The following is a 20660-nucleotide window of genomic DNA, read 5'->3' as shown; positions in this document are numbered from 1 at the left end:
GGCTAGCTGGTCAAGCATCTGACTCTTGATTTCCACTGAGGTCATGATCTGGCAGATCGTGAGATCAAGCCCCACGTTGGGCTCCACGTGACAGCACCGACCCTCCTTGGGATTCTCTCTCTCTCCCTCTCTCTTTGGCCCTCCCCCACTCGTGTTCTCTAAATAAATAAGTAAATAACTTGCTTTTTTTTTTTCTTTTAACAAGTAATACATAAATTTTAAGTAACAAAACAATTATACCAGGAAATTATCTTTTAAAGTTATTTTGAGACCAGATTATATTTCAACTTATATTTATTTGTTGAATGATTTCTATACAAATAGACAGCACTGTATTACTTACAGCTGGGGGAAAATAAAAGCACAGCCTGGACAAAGAAATGGAACATAATTAATATGGAAGATAACTTTTTATACCTCTTCTGCTGCTTCTTCAAATGTAGCAAATGCACTGTGCCCTTCCTGCCAAAGGAATTCACGAGTACGTAGGAAAGGTTGAGGATGTTTGAACTCCCAACGCTGGAAGAGGCAGGAATATAATTTCATCATTATGGAGAGCATTTCAATTTTTATTAACAATTTCATGTGGTAAGTAATCAGAAATCATAATTGTAATCCATAACTGTAATAAAAAAATACTTCCATTCTCCCAATCCCTTGAATATAAAAATCAGGAGAAACAAAATGTGCTTTAAAAAAAATGAGTAAGAAGAAGAATGAAAGAATAGAAGAAAGAGTGTGTACCTACCACGACATTACACCACTGATTGAGCCTGATGGGCAGGTCTCTGTGTGACTGCACCCATTTTGCATACGCAGGATACATTACTGAAAAGATACAGGCAAATACAGGCAGAGTTAATCACTGAAGATTTTGTTTCTCTTTGAAGGCTGCTAACAGTTACACCAACAACATAATTACCAGAAATTAAACCGATGTTTGTGTAAATGTGTATCTGACGTATGTAATGGTAAGTAAAAGGTATTGTTATATTTTGCATAAAGCAGATTAGTCAAGAAAATCTATCTAAACTTGACCTTATTTTATGTTCTTTTTACATTGGGATTTACATTTGACATTAAATTTGACTGCTTTTCAGCTGTTTTATTTTCAAAAACACTAAGTGAAGATCTTAGAGTATATATCATGTTCTACGTCATGTTCTTTGCATCATTATACTGTTCAATTCTCATTCAATCCACAAAGTAGATACTTGAATCTCATCATTCAAGATGCAGAATCTGAGCATAGAGAAGTTAAATAACTTGCTGAATCCAGCAAGTTAGATTTTATCTATTTAGAGTAAACCTATTCAATGCATCTATCCAAAGTATGGAAGCTCTTATCATGAACTGCTAATTTAAGGGAAGGTGTCGGTCTTATTATAGGTACTCACGACTACCTATAATTACTAAAACTCTGCCTATCTGAAAACAGTTGGGGTCATAATTTCAATAATGCATCCTTATATTATACAAGAGTTATCCCTAGAAGTATGAAATAAAGAGCAAACAATCCCTCATTCTAAAGATGGATAATCACTTCGCAAAACACTGACAAGCCCCAAAACTCAAAACCTCCAAGTGGCACTCCTACTCACTACATGTAACTTTAGAAAAACCACTCAACCTCAGAGACCTCTTTTTACCTCCACAACTGAGACAACAGCTGCCTCCACCTCTCCCACTCACTACTTTAAGAATAACACACCATGGAAATGAAGTCACTTAGGAACCTATAAAAACCCATACAAATATGAATGTCGTGTTAAAATGACTAAAAATTCCTCAGAAAATATGGCATAAAACATCAGTGCTTGCAAATTCATTATCAATTCCAAGAGAGGCGCATGGGTGGCTCAGTCGGTTAAGTGTCGGATTCTTGATTTTGGCTCAGGTCATGACCTCATGGTTCGTGGGTTCAGGTCCCATGTCGGACTCCAGACTGACAGTGAGGACCCTGCTTGGGATTCTCTCTCTCCCTCTCTCTCTGACCCTCCCCTGCTCGTACTCTCTCTCAAAATAAATAAATAAACATTAAAAAAATATTCCAAGAATCAAATTCTTGGCAAGTTCTGAAAAGTTACAGCATCAAATAAAAAATGATTAGTGTTTTTTATTTTTAAAAAACCACCTTCGTCCTAATGACTATTGCACACAGAATAAAATTCTAAGCAACTTCAGTATACATTCACCTTTATCAACATTCGTTCAACTCTGTACCGTCAACAAGAATTATAAATATCACAGAACAGACACTGAGACTCGACTCTAGAAGCCACCTCTAGTGTCCCAGTGAGTGCCCTCCTGCTCCAAGGCCCGTCCTCACCTGTTTCACTAGTAGGACGAACGGCAATTGGTTCTGCCAACTCTGTTTTGCCAGATCGTGTAACCCAAGCAACCTAAGAAGAGAAAATCATTTTCCACACATTTTTTAAACAGCAGTTTAGAAAAACAGCACTAATGCAGGCAAATCTCTACATCAATTTTTGCTAGAGAAATTAAGGCAAGTTAAAATAATTGCCGCTGTTCATGGTAAGAAAAGTAGACACTTACTGTCCTTATAAATGTTTAGCAAAAAGTAAGAGCCAGTTAATGTAACAAACAGAACTGTAACTTGCCCTGAAGACAGAAATATATATATATATATATACATGCTTTTAAAAATGGCTGTATATTTATCTGAACTGGTTGTTGTAACTTGCCTTTAAATTACCATTCAAGTGTAAACTGAAAATACACTTTCGAGTTGATGAGAAAACTGTAAAAATAAATAAAGCAAGCTGACTTACCTCAGGGGCAAAGTCAGCAACATGAGTCTTCTCTTTCTCTAATGCACCTTGAGACACAAACATGGGGAAATAGCAGTTTTCAACACCAAGTTTCTTGATCTCAGCATCAAAAAAGTCCTTGATGGATTCCCAAATGGAATATGCCCAGGGACGGAGAATATAGCAGCCACTTACATCATAGTATTCAATCATTTCTGACTTTGTGATGACCTTTTTAAAAGAAAAACATAGTCTGTGAAGCCTAAATTAAACCAAAATTACACTACAAGTGCCAAGTGAATGATAACCAAGCTTCAAATCTGAAGGCTTCCACTGTTACTGTGCCCGTAAAATGGACTTTCCTCGGCTGAGAAACACCAAGCCCTAAACTCTTAATATCTGAATTCCAATCTTGCTTCTTCTGTTTACTATCTTTGTGACTTTGGATTAATCCCTTTACCTCACCATTAAAAAATAACAACAGGGGCACCTGGGTGGCTCCGTTGGTTAGGCATCCCACTTTGGTTCGGGTCATAATCTCGCGGTTCGTGAGTTCGAGCCCCGCGTCGGGTCCTGTGCTGACGGATCGGAGCCTGGAGCCTGCTTCTGCTTCTGTGTCTCCCTCTCTCTCTCTGCCCCTAACCCACTTGCATTCTGTCTCTGTCTCTCTCAAAAACAAATAACATTAAAAAAAATTTTTTTTAAAGCCTAAGTGCCCCATGGGGCGCCTGGGTGGCTCAGTCAGTTAAGCATCCAACCTCAGCTTAGGTCATGATCTCATGGTTTGTGAGTTCAAGCCCTGCCTCGGGCTCTGTGCTGACAGCTCAGAGTCTAGAGCCTGCTTTGGAATCTGTGTGTCTCTCTCTCTCTGTTCCTCCCCCACTCACACTCTGTCTCTCAAAAATGAATAAACGTTAAAAAAAAAACAAACAACCTTGAATAATGACTATCTCATAGGGCTACTTCTCAATTCAATGCTTTATGTGAACATGCTTTGAAAACTGGGACACGTTAAAGGACTATACTATATATTACTAACGACATTACACATTATTACTTTGTCTGAACGTTAGAACCTAAATACAACATAGTCTTTGAGAAATTTAAAACATAAAAATCAACTGAATAAAATACTCACTTGAGAATACCAATCTGCAAGATTTTCTTCTTTTTTTGCCTCAAGGCCCAACCTGCAGGCATGAAAAATAAAATATGAATCCCTTCGTTCATCAATTGCTTGTAGGTTGAATGAAAATAAGCTTCAAAACAGATTAGTTTCTCTTCAGTATGAGTTATTTCCATATGTATCTCTCTTGTATATTCATTCCCAAAATAAAGTTTTTAACCTAGAATACAATTTCACCATCTCTTAAAGGTGGTAAGGTACTGTCCACAAAGAACTAGGAAAGTCAAGCCCAAGAACAGCTATGATTTTAATGCAGACATCTCTTTTACGAAGTCCTTTATAATTTATAAGGCAATGTATCTGTAATAAAGAATCTACTTACATGGGATTCTCTCACTAAAAAGAAGAATCTTTAACCAACCTCAATCCAGAAAAAAATTATAATTAGCAAGATCAGTGTCCCACTGAAAGTAACATACAAAAAGTATAAAAACCAATAGCTGTCTGTGTATAAATAAGCTTTACATGGTCTACAATTTTTTTTTTTTTTTTTTTTTTAAGAGACAGAGCACATGAGTGGGGGAGAGAGGCAGAGGGAGACAGACTCTTAAGCAGGCTCCCAGCTCAGTACGGAGCCTGACACGAGGCTCAATCCCAAGGCCCTGGGATCATGACGTAGCAGAAATCAAAGAGTCGGACACTCAATGGACTGAGCCACCCAGGTGTCCCTACAAATTTTTCTTTTAATTGCAGTAAATAAAAGTTGCAGGGGTGCCTGGGTGGCTCAGTTGGTTAAGCATTTGACTTCAGCTCAGGTCATGATCTCGCAGTTTATGGGTTTGAGCCCCGAGTCAGGCTCTGTGCTGACAGCTCAGAGCCTGGAGCCTGCTTTGGATTCTGTGTCTGCCTCTCTCTCTACCCCTCCCCTGCTCATGCTGTCTCTGTCTCTCAAAAATAAATCAATGTTTAAAAAAAAAAAAAGTTGCACAGACAGATGCTTCTAAAATAAGTTAGATCTGCGATTAAAAAAAAAAAAAAAAAAAACTATTCCAGATGAGAATCCTTTTCTTGGAACATCAGTAATTATTCAAGCACTGTGGCTTATGATCCACATAGGAAAATTCACCCATTAGTTACGTTTTAGAGTTACCAACAAAGCTTACTGGCTTAAAATCTTAATTTTCTGCTGTTTCACTTTTGACACAGCTCAACAAGATGCCTACATGAAACTTGACCCTTTCACAAAGCGGTAAAAGGTGAGAGATTCTGTTCTCTCTTCTATTATTTTATAATCTATAAATCTGACCACCCAGTCAAAAGGCAAGAAAAACCACCGTTATATTCTGTTTAAGGAGATACTGCATGTATGATGTGAGAACTAAGAGGCAGAATTTTAAAATCAGCTAAACAAATCTAAAACCAAAAGATCTCACAATAGCAGTTGCTAATGGCAGCTTTCTCCTTTTATTAAGCCATGAAAGGAAGCTGGCACAAAGTTCACTCTAATTTTGCCATGGGAATTACAGACAGGGGCATCACATTATTCCTACAAACTGGAACATACTGAAACACCATCTATGCCACTGTTTTGTCTTTAAAACACCTTCATTTTGTATTTAACCAACCAAATTTAAAATCCTATTGAGAATGATGTTGTCATTCCATAAAAGATTTTCATTCAAAAAATTTGCTTAAGGTATAAAGCAATGACTACTGTCAGGCTACCAACTGTGTTAAAAGGGAGGAAAAAAGGATTGTTTATATATATTTGTTTTTACTGTGTGACCAAACAAACACCTGTCAGTGGTTACAGAAGAGACTAGCTGTGGTTACCAACTCGTTATGGTGGTAGGAGAAACTGGGAAGAAAGGACAAAAAGTGTAAGAGTGAGACTTCCCTGAGCTTTTTATATTCTGAGATTCCTGAACCAAGCAAACGAATCTGTTACCTATTTAAATAAACAGAAGATCGACAATAGCTATCTGCTGGCACTATACTTCTAGCGTTCTCCAACCTCATGTGACAGTTAAACTAAGCAAAATTTGTTTTTTAAAAAAGCCATTTAAGAGCTGAATTCATTCAAAGCTTTGCTTCACTCCTACTGAAGCTTCCACGCTTTATTACCTGGTCTGTTTCTTAGGCCCTTGCCCTTCTCCTGCTCCACTTGATGACAGTCCACTTCCTTGGTTTTTTAAGGAGTCTTTCTTTGGGCCGTCACTTTGTTTCTGAGGTTTATTCTGCTTTTCAGATTTATTTTCTTTTTCTTTCTTTCTCTTATCTTTGTCCTCAGCCCCAGTGGCAGAGACAGGCTTATACTCCACTCCTGTCAGAGATCTGTACTGTGCCTTCAGCTGAAGGAGTTCTTGGACAGCCGTATCTACCTGCTCCTTCAGTTTAACAAAAGAGGAAAAGAGAAGATAATATTTAATTCAAATCACTGACTAAGCACCCACCTCTGAAGCTTCATAAGCAGATTTGAAAACACAAGTAAAGGTAGAGAGGAATAAGGTAGGGGTGGCGAACATTAAATATGCTAACTACTGAGAACAAAAAAATATGATCAACAGGAACAGAATTATGCAAAAGAGGGACTGAAAAACAGTATTATAACTGCACTATCCGAACGGCAGTCACCAGCCACACGCGGCTATTTAAATGTGAAGTAAATACAATTTGAAACTCAGTTCTTCAGTCACAACAGCCGTATTTCAAGTCTTCAATGGCGACACACGGCTAGTGACTGCAGTACTGGACAGAGCTGCTACACAACACGCCCGCCATCAGAGAAAGCTCTGTAAGAAAGCACTAGTATGTAACAAGCACTCCACCGCAATTTAAGTTAGGAGCCATTAAACTATACATGTTGAGCATTTCACAATCAGAAAAATAACAGTAATCAAGTTTCTGTACTACTGGTTAAACTTCAAAACCTGTAATGACTTACTGTTTCCCACTCACAAATCTGTACCAAAAAAAATCCTACTCCTAGGAAGTGAATATAATTAGCACAAACTACACCAGAGCTCAAAATAAATAAAACCTGCCATCTGAGACTGATTCAGCTTTAGGAGAATGAGTAAAACAAAGAGCAGACATCAAGGGCCTACAATGGGCCAGGCACTGCTCGAGTCTAGGGCCCTATTCTCCAGGATCTCACAACCTAGAGAGAAACGGACAATTGAACCAACAGCTAAAATACACAGGGTTTAAGTACTATGCCAGAGAAAGGCAGAGTCTTATAGAAGAGACTGTCCAGTCAAATCTAGTTGGGGAGAGAAATGGTCAGCGAAGGCTTCTCTACTACACAGAATTGAGAACTGAAATACATGAGCAGAACTTAGATTTGATGGGCCAGAAAGTGTTCTGGGCAAAGAAAATAGCCTGTAATGTAAAAAACAAAAATACAAACTAAATATCCCACGAACCTTAGAAGCTTTTTCAGCTTTAAGTTTTCGAACTACTTCTCCTTGAGAAGCTACTTTGTCAAAAAGAACTTTGGCTTCTGGTGTTTCTGGACCCCTAGGCTCGGAGCTGTTGGTTGCACTTGAGTCTGAACTTTGAGATAATGGGGGCTGGCCAGGAATATACTCCTTCCCAGTTTTTTCCTTGTACTGAGCTTTCAGGGAGAGTAAGCATTCTACAGCTTCATTTACTTTAGCCTGAAATGAAAGACAAAAAACAATTATTTGAAACTTTGTGAAATTTCTGAAAATTTCGATGATTATTAAAAATCATTTGTTCTATCAAAGTATCCCTATAAATAATCATGGAGAAACCCAAGCAACAAAGGAGCTCAATCATAAAGTAACAGATCAAAGCTAAAAAAAAATGTTGAAAACATAAATCAAATTATAATCCTCTAAACAAGTCATAAAAGTAAACACACACACATATAGTACCATAATTTCTCATTTTACATATGTAAACAGACAAATAAATAATAGAATATCCAAGCAAACTGGCAGTGTCCAAGCCCTGGGTCTATAAATAGTGGAGTCAGCATTTACAAAATCAGAACAAAGATCAGCTCAACGGCTTTGCTACACAAACCTTATTTTCATTAGCCTAGTAAACAAACACTAAATACAGCATTAAAACAAACAGACCAGTTTGGGCCCAAGTAAAGAACAGTTACATTATTCTTTTAAAAATTTATAATACAATGGGAAGGTGTGCTGAGGTTTTAATTAGACATTAACCTATTTACATCATCCTCTGATACTTCAACATAATCAGAATGAAAAAGAATGAAACACTCAGCCCAACTGAGACACTTGTGATGCCAGCAGAGGACAACACAGGCAAAGGGCCCAAGCCGGACGCCTTACCTGAACGGTAGTACTGTCTAAACACAGGCCAAGATACCACTGAAAATGCAAAGCATCTATCAATCAGAGAGCAAAAGGGCCTCTAAATTACCCTAGCTAAGCTTCACGGCTACATTATGACAATGCTCCAGACAGCTAAAAGCAACACAACAGAAACCAGGAAACTACCACAACTGGGGTCAAAGGCGTACAGGAAGCACTGGGATACCTTTAAAGAATTTGCATCTATGAATCAACAAGTGACATTTCCTCGTCACTTATGATACAACGTTTTGGTACTGAAACACCAGGTACCACTCAGAAGGAGTAAACAGAAGAGGAGAAATCACACAAAGAGAAGCCGGCAGCTTGCCTGATTTGTACCCCTGACCTGTCTCTTGCTTACATTCTGTCTTTAGAATTAAAAGCATTTTGGGGGCACCTGGGTGGCTCGGTCAGTTAAGCGTCTGTCTGACTTTTGGTTTGGGCTCAGGTCATGATCTGACAGTTCACGAGTTCGTGCCCCATGTTGGGCTCCACACTGGTGATGCAGAGCCCGCTTGGGATTCTCCTTCTTTCCCTCTCTCTCTGCTCATGATTTCTCTCAAAATAAATAAATAAACTTAAAACTAAAAAAAAAAAAAAAAAAAAAAAGAGTTAAAAGCATTTTCACAGCAGAATCTACCTGTCCATAAGAAATAAGACACATTTAGTGATACATAAAAGAAGCAAGAAAAAGAAACTTCCATCAGCTAAAAGAAAGAAAATGGGAAAAAAGTTAAGGGACTTTGCTGCAACCACTTCTACAAAAAGAGGCCTTTGAAAGAAGTTCCAATCTACACCATAAGCAAGTATTGACCAGAGTCTGAAGTCAAATGGCACACACTTCATGAAGAAAAACAAAAACCTTGTTGGGCAAGATTACAATTCAAAATATTATAAAGAAGAAAATTCTAACGTGTCCATCACTTCATTATTATATGATATTCTAAAAATAGACTAAATTATATATACTTATATCCCCTCCAACTGAGAAATGGAATACTGTGGGTAACTAAGTTTTCTATTCAGGTTATTTTTCAAAACAATGAAATTATACTACTCCCTATGCAGTTTTATCTGATGACTTAGAAGGTATCTAAAGATTCTTTTTTTTTTTTTTTAACGTTTATTTATTTTTGAGACAGAGAGACACAGAGCATGAACGGGGGAGGGTCAGAGAGAGGGAGACACAGAATCTGAAGCAGGCTCCAGGCTCTGAGCTGTCAGCACAGAGCCTGATGCGGGGCTCGAACTCACGGACCGCGCGAGATCATGACCTGAGCCGAAGTCGGCCGCTTAACCGACTGAGCCACCCAGGCGCCCCACAGAAGGTATCTAAAGATTCTTGAATTAGAATTATCAATATAAAAAAATTAGCACTATCATCTCATGGCCTATTTATTTACTGCGCACTAGACGTTATGTTTAGTGCTTTACGTGGATCATTTTATTTCTCAAAACAACCCTGACTCACTTTATACAAGAAGTAAAGCTTAGAAAGACTAAGCACCTTACTCAAAGTTACACACTAAGTGGCAGTGGAGCCGGGATTTCATCTAGGGTTTATTCTAGAGTCTGTGATCTTGACCCTCACAGTTTGCCAAGCATCACAGAAGGTATGAAACAATGATCTAAGTGTCCCGTTCACTCCTGCCATGCCACGAAAACGGCATTTTCAAAAGATATCTTTGATTCTTACTTGATGATGACTCCTACAATGAGGAAAAAATGTCTTTTAATATTCTAGTTTTCTGGAATAAGAGGCATTTACAAAGGGAAATTGGATGGTACTACTCCATACAAGAGTAAACAACAGAACCCTACAAAGCGTATGCTGACAAATTTTAAGTTCTTAGTAGACAAAGATCATTTTAAACTTATCTAACGTGTGCCAAATCAAACACGAAAAGTTTTCAGTAAATACTTGTCGATGCAGATGAATGAGAAAGAACAGCCTACACATGAACAATTCTGTGAAAAGTTTAAGATGGGAATTGGAGGAAGTAAACACGATCTGCAGATGAGAGCTGACTCATAGGGCTGTGTGCAGATTGAGAAGTACCCGAACAGCCATGTAGGCAGCAGCCACTAGATGGAACATTTCTCCATGGGGAACAAAAGAACTTTAGTAAGAAAAACCTAGAACTTTACCAATTTAAAATTCTAAGAACAGAACCTTTCGAAAGGGCCTGAGCACTTTAATTATCAGCGAAAACGGTTTTTTAAAAAAAATACTTTTTTCCAACTGTATAATAAACGTTCTCCCACTTTTTGTTCCTTTCTAACATAATTCGAGAGAACTACACCTGCACACATCAGTGATAATGACTCTGGAAGCAGATTCTCACTTGGTGGGGGTGGGGGGGACGGATGACAATCCAGAGCAGGAATCCTCCCAAGTTGAGGAGAGAAAGAAATGAAAGCGGTCTCATACAAAAAAATCTGCTAGGAGATTCAGCGAACTAAAAGTTCACAGGTTTTCAAAGAAGGGTCTTTTTTTTCCTAAGTCAACTAATTAGAAACCTGTATTTAGCTTAAATAAATTTTATTTAAATCTACTTAAATTTATTTAAATCCCAACCTTGTAAGGAAATCCCAGCCAGCCCAATTATGGAACCCCAATCCCAGGAGCCAATCCAGCATAACAGAGGACCCAGACTAGAGTCGGGTTGGAACACCTGTTCTGCTGTTTCTCAGCTAATAGTTCATTTACCTAAATCACAATGTATCTGCTACTTTTCTCTGACACAAATCAATCAATACAAACTCCTCAGATTTTCCTAGAAGATCCCTAAGCTGTAGTCAGTCTTGTGAAGTGTCCGGTCTCACGGACAAGATGGATGGTTTTATACTTGTTTAGAGCAAAAAGCAAGTTTGCATCAAGTACCAAATACAGATATAGCAGAAACCCACCACATACAAATCCTAAACAAGAAGCTCAAAATCTGTCAAGAAAAAGGATGGCTTTGTTTCTTCTTATATTCTCCCCCTTCAATCTTTATTTTTTGGCCTTATAATTCTTAAGGCTATTCGGGGTAGGGGTGAGGGGCAGTGGTTTCCTAGAATAGCCTGTTTTACCAGACAAAGGGGTAGAACGATGGGGTTTCCTTTCCTTAAGCTAAATACAGATAAGCTATGATTTGGGTTTTAAAACCACAAACACTGGTGTAAAATATAAAAGAGCACAGATGGGTGGGATATTGAAGATGAATTACTGGGGGCATAAAAAACATGCCATGAACTGAAATGCTGTAAGTGCAGAAGTAAAAGATGATCAACATCTGTCCACTGGGACGGGATCGGACAAAAAGAGGCTGTCAATGACAAGATGAAACAACTGTGAATTGTTTTTTTTTAAGTTTTTCTTTTATTTTTGAGAGAGAAGGCATGGGCAGGGGAGGGGTAGAGAGAGAGGAGGACAAAGGATCCAAGACAGGAGGTCTGTGCTGACAGCAGCCAGCCCAATGTGGGCTTGAACCCACAAACTGTGAGATTATAACCTGAGATAAAGTCGGACATTTAACCAACTGAGTCACCCAGGTGCCCCTAAATTGTTTTTATTTAACATGATAATCATTTGATTTTGCTGCCATTTGTTATTTCAATTAAAAAAGTCATTACCATAACGCTTCTCAAAACTCTGTCCTCTAAGAGATGGGTCAGCTGACTTTCCAATAAAGGGCCAGGTCAATAAAAAATACTGTAGGTTTTTGAGAGTCTGTTATAACCCCTCAACTCTGCAATTATAGGCCATAAACAGCCTTAGACAATATGTAAACTAAAAAGCATGGTTGTGTCCCAGTAAAATTTCACTTACAAAACACAGGTGCAGACTACAGTTTGCCAAACCCGGTTCCAGAGTTTAAAGTGTTGTTAAGTATTCCATAAAGCCCTTAATTTTCTGACTCTCATTTCAAGCAACACTGTAATTTCATGTTCAAACTGCATTCATTTAGATTTCAAATTAGAGAAATGTGTTTTATTAGTTATCAAAGTTTTATTTTTTGAAAATAAAAGTTAGTATTTCAAATCTGAAAAGTGACTTCCATTTTTAAGTAACTCAGCTTGTAGAATTATTTTATCTTAGGTGTATTCTCAGACATGCAACTCGCACTGTATCTGCCTGATCCACTGTTTTATAACAACCTACTGAGCAGGAGAAAAAGGAAAAGAGGAGCAGAAGGTGGACTTGAAGGAGAAACTGACGGTAGGTTCTTCCAGGTTTTCATTCCTTGCCTACCTGTTGCTTATACTCTGCCTTTATGCTTACAAGTTCCTACACAGAATCACGTATCTGATCCTCAAGTGGGGGGAGGGAGGCGGGGGAGGAGAACAGATGGATGGACAAACAGAAAAAGAAAAGTCTAATTGAAGCTTGTAACTATCGCTTACTTAGCCACTGAACATGACTTAATAGAAGAACTACTTTTGTAGGAAATGGAATTAAGAGGCTTAGACAAGTTATTAATGTAAAATGTGTACGGACTTGCTTAATAAATAAACTGGTAAAACCAGAACTCTCTAGTGTTCCTAATGCAATACACCACTCCCATCACCTCTAAAGGGAAATAACTTGGAATCTGACTGCCAAATTAGAATCCAGGCTTTGTAAACTTCAGGAAGTTACTTTCAGATCCAGTTTCTTACTGGTTACTAAAACGAGCCAATAAAAAAGGGAGCATTATCTGGACACTCTTGAACAAAGCTGTGGGGAGGAGTCATTGCAAGAACAGCACCAGTGTGTATGTAGTCCACAGTGCCAGATGTGGTCTAAATAACACCGTCCGTTCCTAGCAACTGGGCTGATTCTCTGGAACAGGAAAGAGCACTATGTGCCACTGTTAGCATTTAGAGAAGAAAAAACACAAGCAGTATTTTAAAACACTGCTATGGTGCATTTTAAGCATTCAATTAAAACAAGGTTAAACTAAAGTCAGCTTAATTTCAGTATCACATTCACCATGATCAAAAAGCACCTAGTAAAAGTATCTGACTAATTACCAAAGACACAGATTGTTTTACCCATAGGCGGACTTTTCATAAGCTTGACAATGCTGTGTCAGGAAAGTATGCCATAATCCATTACTCAACGAGATGGGAGGTGTAGCTGGGTGTTGCCCTACATATAACGGTTACTGCTGTTACTACCCCACACATAATTAGTTGTCCAAGAATCAGCACAGAATCTCAATATACTCTACTCAGAATGAAGGAATTTAATATTTTTTTTAACGTTTATTTATTATTGAGAGACAGAGCATGAGCAGGGGAGGGGCAGAGAGGGGGGAGACACAGAATCGGAAGCGGGCTCCAGGCTCTGAGCCGTCAGCACAGAGCCCGATGCGGGCCTTGAACTCACAAACCGCGAGATCATGACCTGAGCGGAAGTCAGACACTTAACCGACTGAGCCGCCCAGGAGTCCCTCAGAATGAAGGAATTTAAAGACCAACGCTCTTCCCCTCAAATGACATCTAGAGAGGGGTCCATAGCTTGTGTCTGATCTATAGAGTGGATCATGTACAGAGTGGAAATACTCCTAACCTTGCCAGAGGGTAGGAGATACCAAGGATTTATGTCCTAAGCTCCAGGATTTATTCCTAGGAGCAGAGCTATTTTGAGATCGTCATGGCTCTGCAGGACTTCCAACAGGCTCACTAAAGAGAAAAAAGAGATTTATCACACTTCACAATAGAGAGAAAAACATTAACTTCTGGACCAAACCCCTAAGACTTCCCTAAAGCATTTTCTCTCTTCAGCAGAGGTCAAATGTCCATGAAAGAAAGAATCTTAGGGGGACAGTTTCCAGTCAGAGGCCTAGCAACTGTTAATTAGGTGAGGAACCTCCTATTCCATTCTTCTCCAACCAAAGCCCAGGACACTGATGGGACAACAAATCCCCTCCAGCACCAGAAGTCAAGTCCAAGAGTTCCCCATACCTCTCTGTGTTCTTGTCACAGCCCAGAGCCTATAATTTTGGAAGTTTAAGAGGGACTGAATTATATGCAGTTACATACAGCACTACTCATTCGGTCATGTTTTAGAACTACACTACTGTTTGAACAGAACTGTACATCTTGATTACTAAATATGGCCCTTTTCTACCACAGATGCCATTCCTTTCATCTCTCACAGCAAACAATCCTGTTCATACTCAGTGCTACCATCCATTTGGCTAAATGTTTGCCTAAAGATATCATTAAAACAAGAATAATATGTATACTTTAGTCAAAACTTAGTATCGCTTTAGGGTTCCCCTGAGAAGAATGAGAAATAGTCACTGGTCCAAAACCTCTTGACAACCCATTACTCCCTGAATACACCTTGAACCTTCATACCTCTCTGCCTCTGCCAGCGTGTGTCTTCCACACCCGGCCCCAGGCCAGGAGCACGAGCATCCTCTGGACAACTGTTTACAAGTGCACATTCTCTGCATACCATGAACTTACTGAGGCAGAAGTTCAAGAGGTGGGACCCTGCAATCGGTGTTTTAGCAAGCTCTCTAGTAATTCTGATGTACAATGAAGCTTGAGAAGCACGGATCTACACTTAAAGAGTACCTTCCCTGAACTCTGTTCATCCATAAAGGGCTTCCTCTACCTCAGGACTATTTTAAATATCCTTTATGAACTGCTTCCTCCTTCCCTGCCACTTAACAACCACAAACACTTGGGAGAACAGTTTACACGTCATACAGGACTACAGTCGCGTCACATGGGATACAGCGTGTATGTTTCTTCCCTGACACCTCTCCCAACTAGATGGTGAGCTGCTGCTTGTTAGTATCTCGAGCTTGGCAAACAGCAGGCATCAGTAGGTGTTAACTGTTCCGCCAAAATATTCAAGCAGACAGTCTATACACAGTATGTCTTCAAAGAAGATGAGACGCGACCATCCTAGACCATCTGAATTCATGAGCTTCCTCACAACGCTGTCTCGACTCATTCCAGCATACTGACCTTGGGGGCTTTTTCAGCTTTCAGTTTACGAACCACCTCTCCTTGGGCAGCAACTTCATCATACAGAGATTTACTCTCCAGAGGACGTGCTACTGATACAGAAGAAACATTCTGTACCACTGCGGCAGGATTTCCAGGCTTGTACTCCTGGCCAGTTTTCTCCTTATATTCAGCTTTCAAGGCCAAAAGTTGTTTTACAGCCGCATCTATATCTTCCTTGGCTGCTTTCTTGGCTTTTAATTCACGAACCACATCCCCTTGAGCAGCCACTCTGTTGTAAAGGACCAAGGAATCCTCAAATGTAGCACAAGTGTTATCCAAAGAAGGACCTGGTCTTTCCTTAAAAGGAATAGTTGGCTACAGAGACAGAAAACCAAAAGTGAAATAGTTAATTCATGTTAAATGTCTTCCCACAAAATTATACACATTGTCTTATAACATTCCATGCTAAAAAATTTTTAAGTTTTAATCCCTTAAAAAGTTTAAGTAAATAACCTCACTCTTAACAATTTATCTTAATGAAAAATGACAGAAATAAAAACAGAGGTAGGTAGATATTTCACTGGAGCATTTTTATCACAGTAAAAAACTGAAAATAACCTAAATCTTAACAATTAGAGGTTTAAAGAAATTATGACACATCCAATATATCTGAGAATAAATCATTGTTCCACCACATACTGCGACCCTGAATTACTTACAAAAGCTGTTTCTGGTTTTAACTAAAAGACAGGAATAATTGTATTGAACCCAACAGTGTGATGGGAAAATAAAGGTAATAAATATGTGTAAAGCTTTTAGTTACAAAGCCTGAGAAAAAGTATCACGAAGTTTTAGGTATTATTAATTTTTTAAAAGAGGAGACAATATCTCGATTACTGACAAGGAAGACTTCCATGGAACACTGATACAAATTTAACTCAGTACTGTGGAACAACTCCATTTGTATAAAATTACATGCTTATGGGCAAATGGTTATATAAAGGTGTATGCAATAAACCTAGAGATATGTTCTGGATAGTGAATAACTATGCTATTTTTATTCTCAATGTCATACTTTCCTTCTGCCTAGGATGCTTTCTACCCTACTGAAACCCTTCCAAATTTAAAACCCAGCTCACATCATACCTTCCCCATGACTTTTTTCTTTAATGGTCTTCCACTTAACTTTTCAGAATCTCATCCATATTCATGAGTCACATGCATTACTTCTAAAATGTTTCATCTCTAGGCCAGGACTCTGTCCTGACCCCAGACCCAGCATTCTGAATGGTCTTTGAGACATCTTTACCTGGATAGCTAAGAAGCACCTTACGCTACATCAGAGTTGCATTTTACATGGGGGCTAAGTTCTGAAGTTAGCATGTAAGTCAAAAACCACATACACGTGGAGCACCTGGCTGGCTCAATGGGTACAGCATGTGACTCTTAATCTCGGGGTCACACATTGGGTGCAGAGGTTACTTAAAAAAAATAATAAAATCTTAAAAAAAAAACCTACAGGGGTGCCTGGGTGGCGCAGTCGGTTGAGCGTCCGACTTCAGCCAGGTCACGATCTCACGGTCCGTGAGTTCGAGCCCCGCGTCAGGCTCTGGGCTGATGGCTCAGAGCCTGGAGCCTGTTTCCGATTCTGTGTCTCCCTCTCTCTCTGCCCCTCCCCCGTTCATGCTCTGTCTCTCTCTGTCCCAAAAATAAATAAACGTTGAAAAAAAAAAATTAAAAAAAAAAACAACAAACCTACATACACTCAAAACTACTCCTTCAAAATACACAACCATGAATGTTAATATACACATATAAATGCCTATTATACAGTAAAGGAAAATACACAAAGGGAGCCACTCTGTGCCAAAAATACATACATTCTGTTCTGTTATACTTATTTTTGATAACATGAACTGACTCAATCATGCCTGGTAAACAAGGAAATAATATTAGGGTAACACTGAAAAATCACACCACCTGGTGGTGATTTCTCCCAGTGTGTTCGTTCATGTACATGAGACAAAGAAGCATTCAGGGAAAAGCTTTCTCACTATTAAAAGAGAAAGCTTTAGAAGTGGCTTGAGTGCAGGTGGTACTTTAACAACACCGTTTACCGTAACATTAAGCCATCAAATGAAGGTGCAAGTGTAAATGAAGAAATTTCAAAAAACTATCCTCCTGGGCTTAAAAAAAAAAAAAAAGAAAAGAAAAGAAAAGATGAAGCAGGGTCCATGATGAGTCAGACTTTATTTTTGATGACACTGATCTCTACTAGAGGCAAATACCCTCAAACCCACATATCAAAGGACAGGGCATTAGCCTTAAGATTTAAGGCTGCAAACAATGGCTGACTGCAGTGTTGGACACCAATGCCAGTCAACTGTTCTTGAGTTTCTAGGAGGGTCTGTGCAGGTTCCAAAGCATATCCACAAACGTTCTGACACTCCTTCCATCAAGAGGTGGAGTCTATGTCCCCTCCCCTCGAAATGTGGGCAAGCTTATGAGTGCTCGGTACAACAGACAACAGCAGAAATGACACTGTGTGAGATTTTCAAAGCTAAATCATAAAAGGCAATGGTGTTTCCACCGTGTCTACTGGACATTCACTTCTGAAGCCGCAAGCGGTCATATACAAAGTCTCACTACCCGTACACTACCAGACTAAAGAGGTTTCTTGCAGCTGTTCCATTCGATACTTTCTGAGTGAGCCACTGTGATGCCCAGCCTAGCTGAGCCTTCCATGACTGCTAACCAGCCACCACTTGACTGAAACTACATGAGATGTACAGGTTCTTATTCTTAGTGTTTTGCCCCAACTCTATTTTCCCTAATAAAGCAGCCCTGTTATCTTTAGTATGCCATTTTGCAAAACATAGTTTTTCAGGAATACACAAATTTCTGAAACCAGTATTACACTATATGCTAGTTAACTAAAATGTATATAAAATTTTGAAAATAAAAAAGGAATACATAAACTTATAGCATAACACTAGCATCGTTATAGGATATGTAAAAGGTGAGAGGTACAGGTGGAAACTGGGACCAATGAGGGAACGGGTAGCCACATTTCCCAGTTCATGTTTATTTCATTACAGATACTAGTGGTTCTCAAAGTGTGGTCTACAGAACCCAGAGGACTTCTTCCTTTCTTTTTTTCTTTTTTTAATGTTTACTTTTGAGAGATTGAGCACGAGCTGGGAAGGAGCAGAGAGAGAAGGAGAGATAGAATCCCAAACAGGTTCCACACTGTCAGTGTGGAGCATCGCGGGGCTTGAACCCACAAACCATGAGATCATGGCCTGAGCCAAAGTTGAAGACTTAATTGACTGAGCCACCCAGGCACCCTGAACCCAAAAGAGTTCTGAGATCCTTTTGAAGGAGGGCTGCGAGCCCACAGTTATTTAATAATACTACTAACACGTGGTCTGTCATTTTGAGTCAGTCCTTCATTGAGGGTACAATGCAATGTCTTGGAGGCTGTTAAGTCAGACACTAAAGAGAAATTTAAAAGTGCTGGAGCGCCTGGGTGGTTCAGTGGGTTAAGCACCTGACACTTGACTTTTAGCTCAGGTCACGATCTCACGGTCATGGGACTGAGCCCTGCATCAGGCTCTGTGCTGACAGCGCGGAGCCTGCTTAAGATTCTCCCTCTCCCTCTATCTCTGCCCTTCCCCCGCATGTGCGCACTCTCTCTCAAAAATAAATAAACGTTTAAAAACAAGTAAGTAAAATAAAAGTGCAAAAACCACACCATTCTAATTCACAATTTTGTTTTGGAAAACATAGTTATTGTTCAAAAAGGGTTACTTATATAAACATATAATTGGGTTTATAATTGTCATTTTAAAATGAATATGTTCTTTAAAAACTTGTCAATTTTATTTTTAGTGTAGCCAATACTAATCAACATAACTCACATAAAACAAAAGAGGTCCAGTTTTAAGAATGTAAGGGTCTTGAGACTAAATAGTTTGAGAGCTGCTGGTATATACTTATAAAAAACAGAACGTAGATACTGCGCCATTAAAATTCTTATTTTTCGGGGTGCCTGGGTGGCTCAGTCCATTAAGTGCCTGACTTCGGCTCAGGTCATGATCTCAGGTTCCTGAGTTCGGGCTCCGCGTCAGGCTCTGTGCTGACAGCTCAGAGCCTGGAGGCTGCTTTGGATTCTCTGTCTCCCTCTCTCTGCCCCTCCCCCGCTTGCACTCTCTCTTTCTCAAAAATAAATAAACGTTAAAAAAATTTTTTTAAAAACCTCTTGTTTTTCTTCCTTTAATTTTCTTTTGGCTGAGATCCCACAATATTTGTGTAAATTAAAAGCTCAAGCCACGACATCATCACTGTAAACAGTTCCAAACTCACATCTAATAAACTTACGTATTTCTGTCTTCCTTAGCTCAGGTTATTTATCTTTATTTACCTAGTCAACCCAACAGAATTAGAAATTACTGTCTCAACAATTCTACTTCCCAAATTCATGTCTTCTTTTACATCCTCCATGCTCTCACCCTCCGGCTTCCTTACCACTCATAACATCTTCTAATCCTACTTCCAGTCCACCCTCCAAAGTATCTTCTACGCTGATGCCAAATCATCAGTGTTTACCCAATTGCCAACATCTATGGATCCCAAACCAGGTATCAAGGTGCTCCAGGGTGCCACAAAATATTTTATGTGTTTGAGGCAAACAGAGTAATATACCCAACATCTCTCAAACATTACATGTTTGTAGTTTGCATGTACTACAAGCTCAAAGTGGTTCAGTCTTTACAGTATGCTACATTTCTTTCAATGATGTCATATCTTTGCAAAACTAAATTTTCCACAACTGCTGTGTTAAAATCAAGTACTACAGGAAAATCATTGTGGAACAGTAAATTAGCATGGCAGTGTCCAATCTGAGTCCAAGATTCAAGAAAGAAACCTATTGCCCACAACATGGCAACTCCTATCCATGTTCTCTTTTCTGAACCTTGGTATCAGGAGCTCTTCTCTCAGAGGCACTGGAGTCTGACAGAAAAGTACAGATAGGGAACCATAAAACCGCTTCAATGTCCTAACTCTGTCAATAACAACTTTTGTTATCTTGGGCAAGGGATTTTTCCTTTTCTTTCCATGTGTAAATGAGTAGCTAAGAACAGGTGGTCCTCTAAGTACTCTTTAGCTCTACACAACGATCCTAAAGTAGACAGGTTATTAAAAAAAAACAAAAAAACAAAGGGGGGCGCCTGGGTGGCTCAGCTGGTTGAGTGTCCAACTCTTGATTTCAGCTCAGGTTGTGATCTCATGGTTATGAGATAGAGCCCCATGTCAGGCTCCACGCTGGGGGTGGGGCCTACTTGATTCTCTTTCTGCCCCTTCCCAACTGGTATGTGAGCTCTCTCCAAAAAAAAAAAAAGAAGAAGAAAAGAAAAGGATTTGGGGCACCTGGCTGGATCAATTGGTGGAGCATGTTCTTGATCTTGGGGTTGT

The 20660-nt window shown here is 39.3% G+C and overlaps 1 protein-coding gene across 3 annotated transcripts in view; it reads right to left on the bottom strand.

The window, feature by feature from the left end:
* Positions 1-20660, bottom strand: part of EPRS1 (glutamyl-prolyl-tRNA synthetase 1) — a 73360-nt gene that overhangs the window by 14820 nt on the left and 37880 nt on the right. For all 3 annotated transcript variants that reach the window (XM_045455738.1, XM_045455737.1, XM_045455739.1), the window contains 8 exons: positions 15204-15560; positions 7323-7556; positions 6022-6284; positions 3910-3961; positions 2793-3002; positions 2330-2402; positions 749-828; positions 418-519 (listed from right to left, as the gene is read on the bottom strand). In XM_045455738.1, coding sequence (XP_045311694.1) covers positions 418-519; positions 749-828; positions 2330-2402; positions 2793-3002; positions 3910-3961; positions 6022-6284; positions 7323-7556; positions 15204-15560 — 1371 coding nt within the window. The remainder of the gene's footprint in view (positions 1-417; positions 520-748; positions 829-2329; positions 2403-2792; positions 3003-3909; positions 3962-6021; positions 6285-7322; positions 7557-15203; positions 15561-20660) is intronic.

The sequence above is a fragment of the Leopardus geoffroyi genome, chromosome C3 (genome assembly GCF_018350155.1).
Source record: "Leopardus geoffroyi isolate Oge1 chromosome C3, O.geoffroyi_Oge1_pat1.0, whole genome shotgun sequence".
Taxonomy (NCBI): domain Eukaryota; kingdom Metazoa; phylum Chordata; class Mammalia; order Carnivora; family Felidae; genus Leopardus; species Leopardus geoffroyi.
The sequence above is the reverse complement of the archived record's forward strand: the minus strand, read 5'-3'. Positions and strand labels throughout refer to the sequence as shown.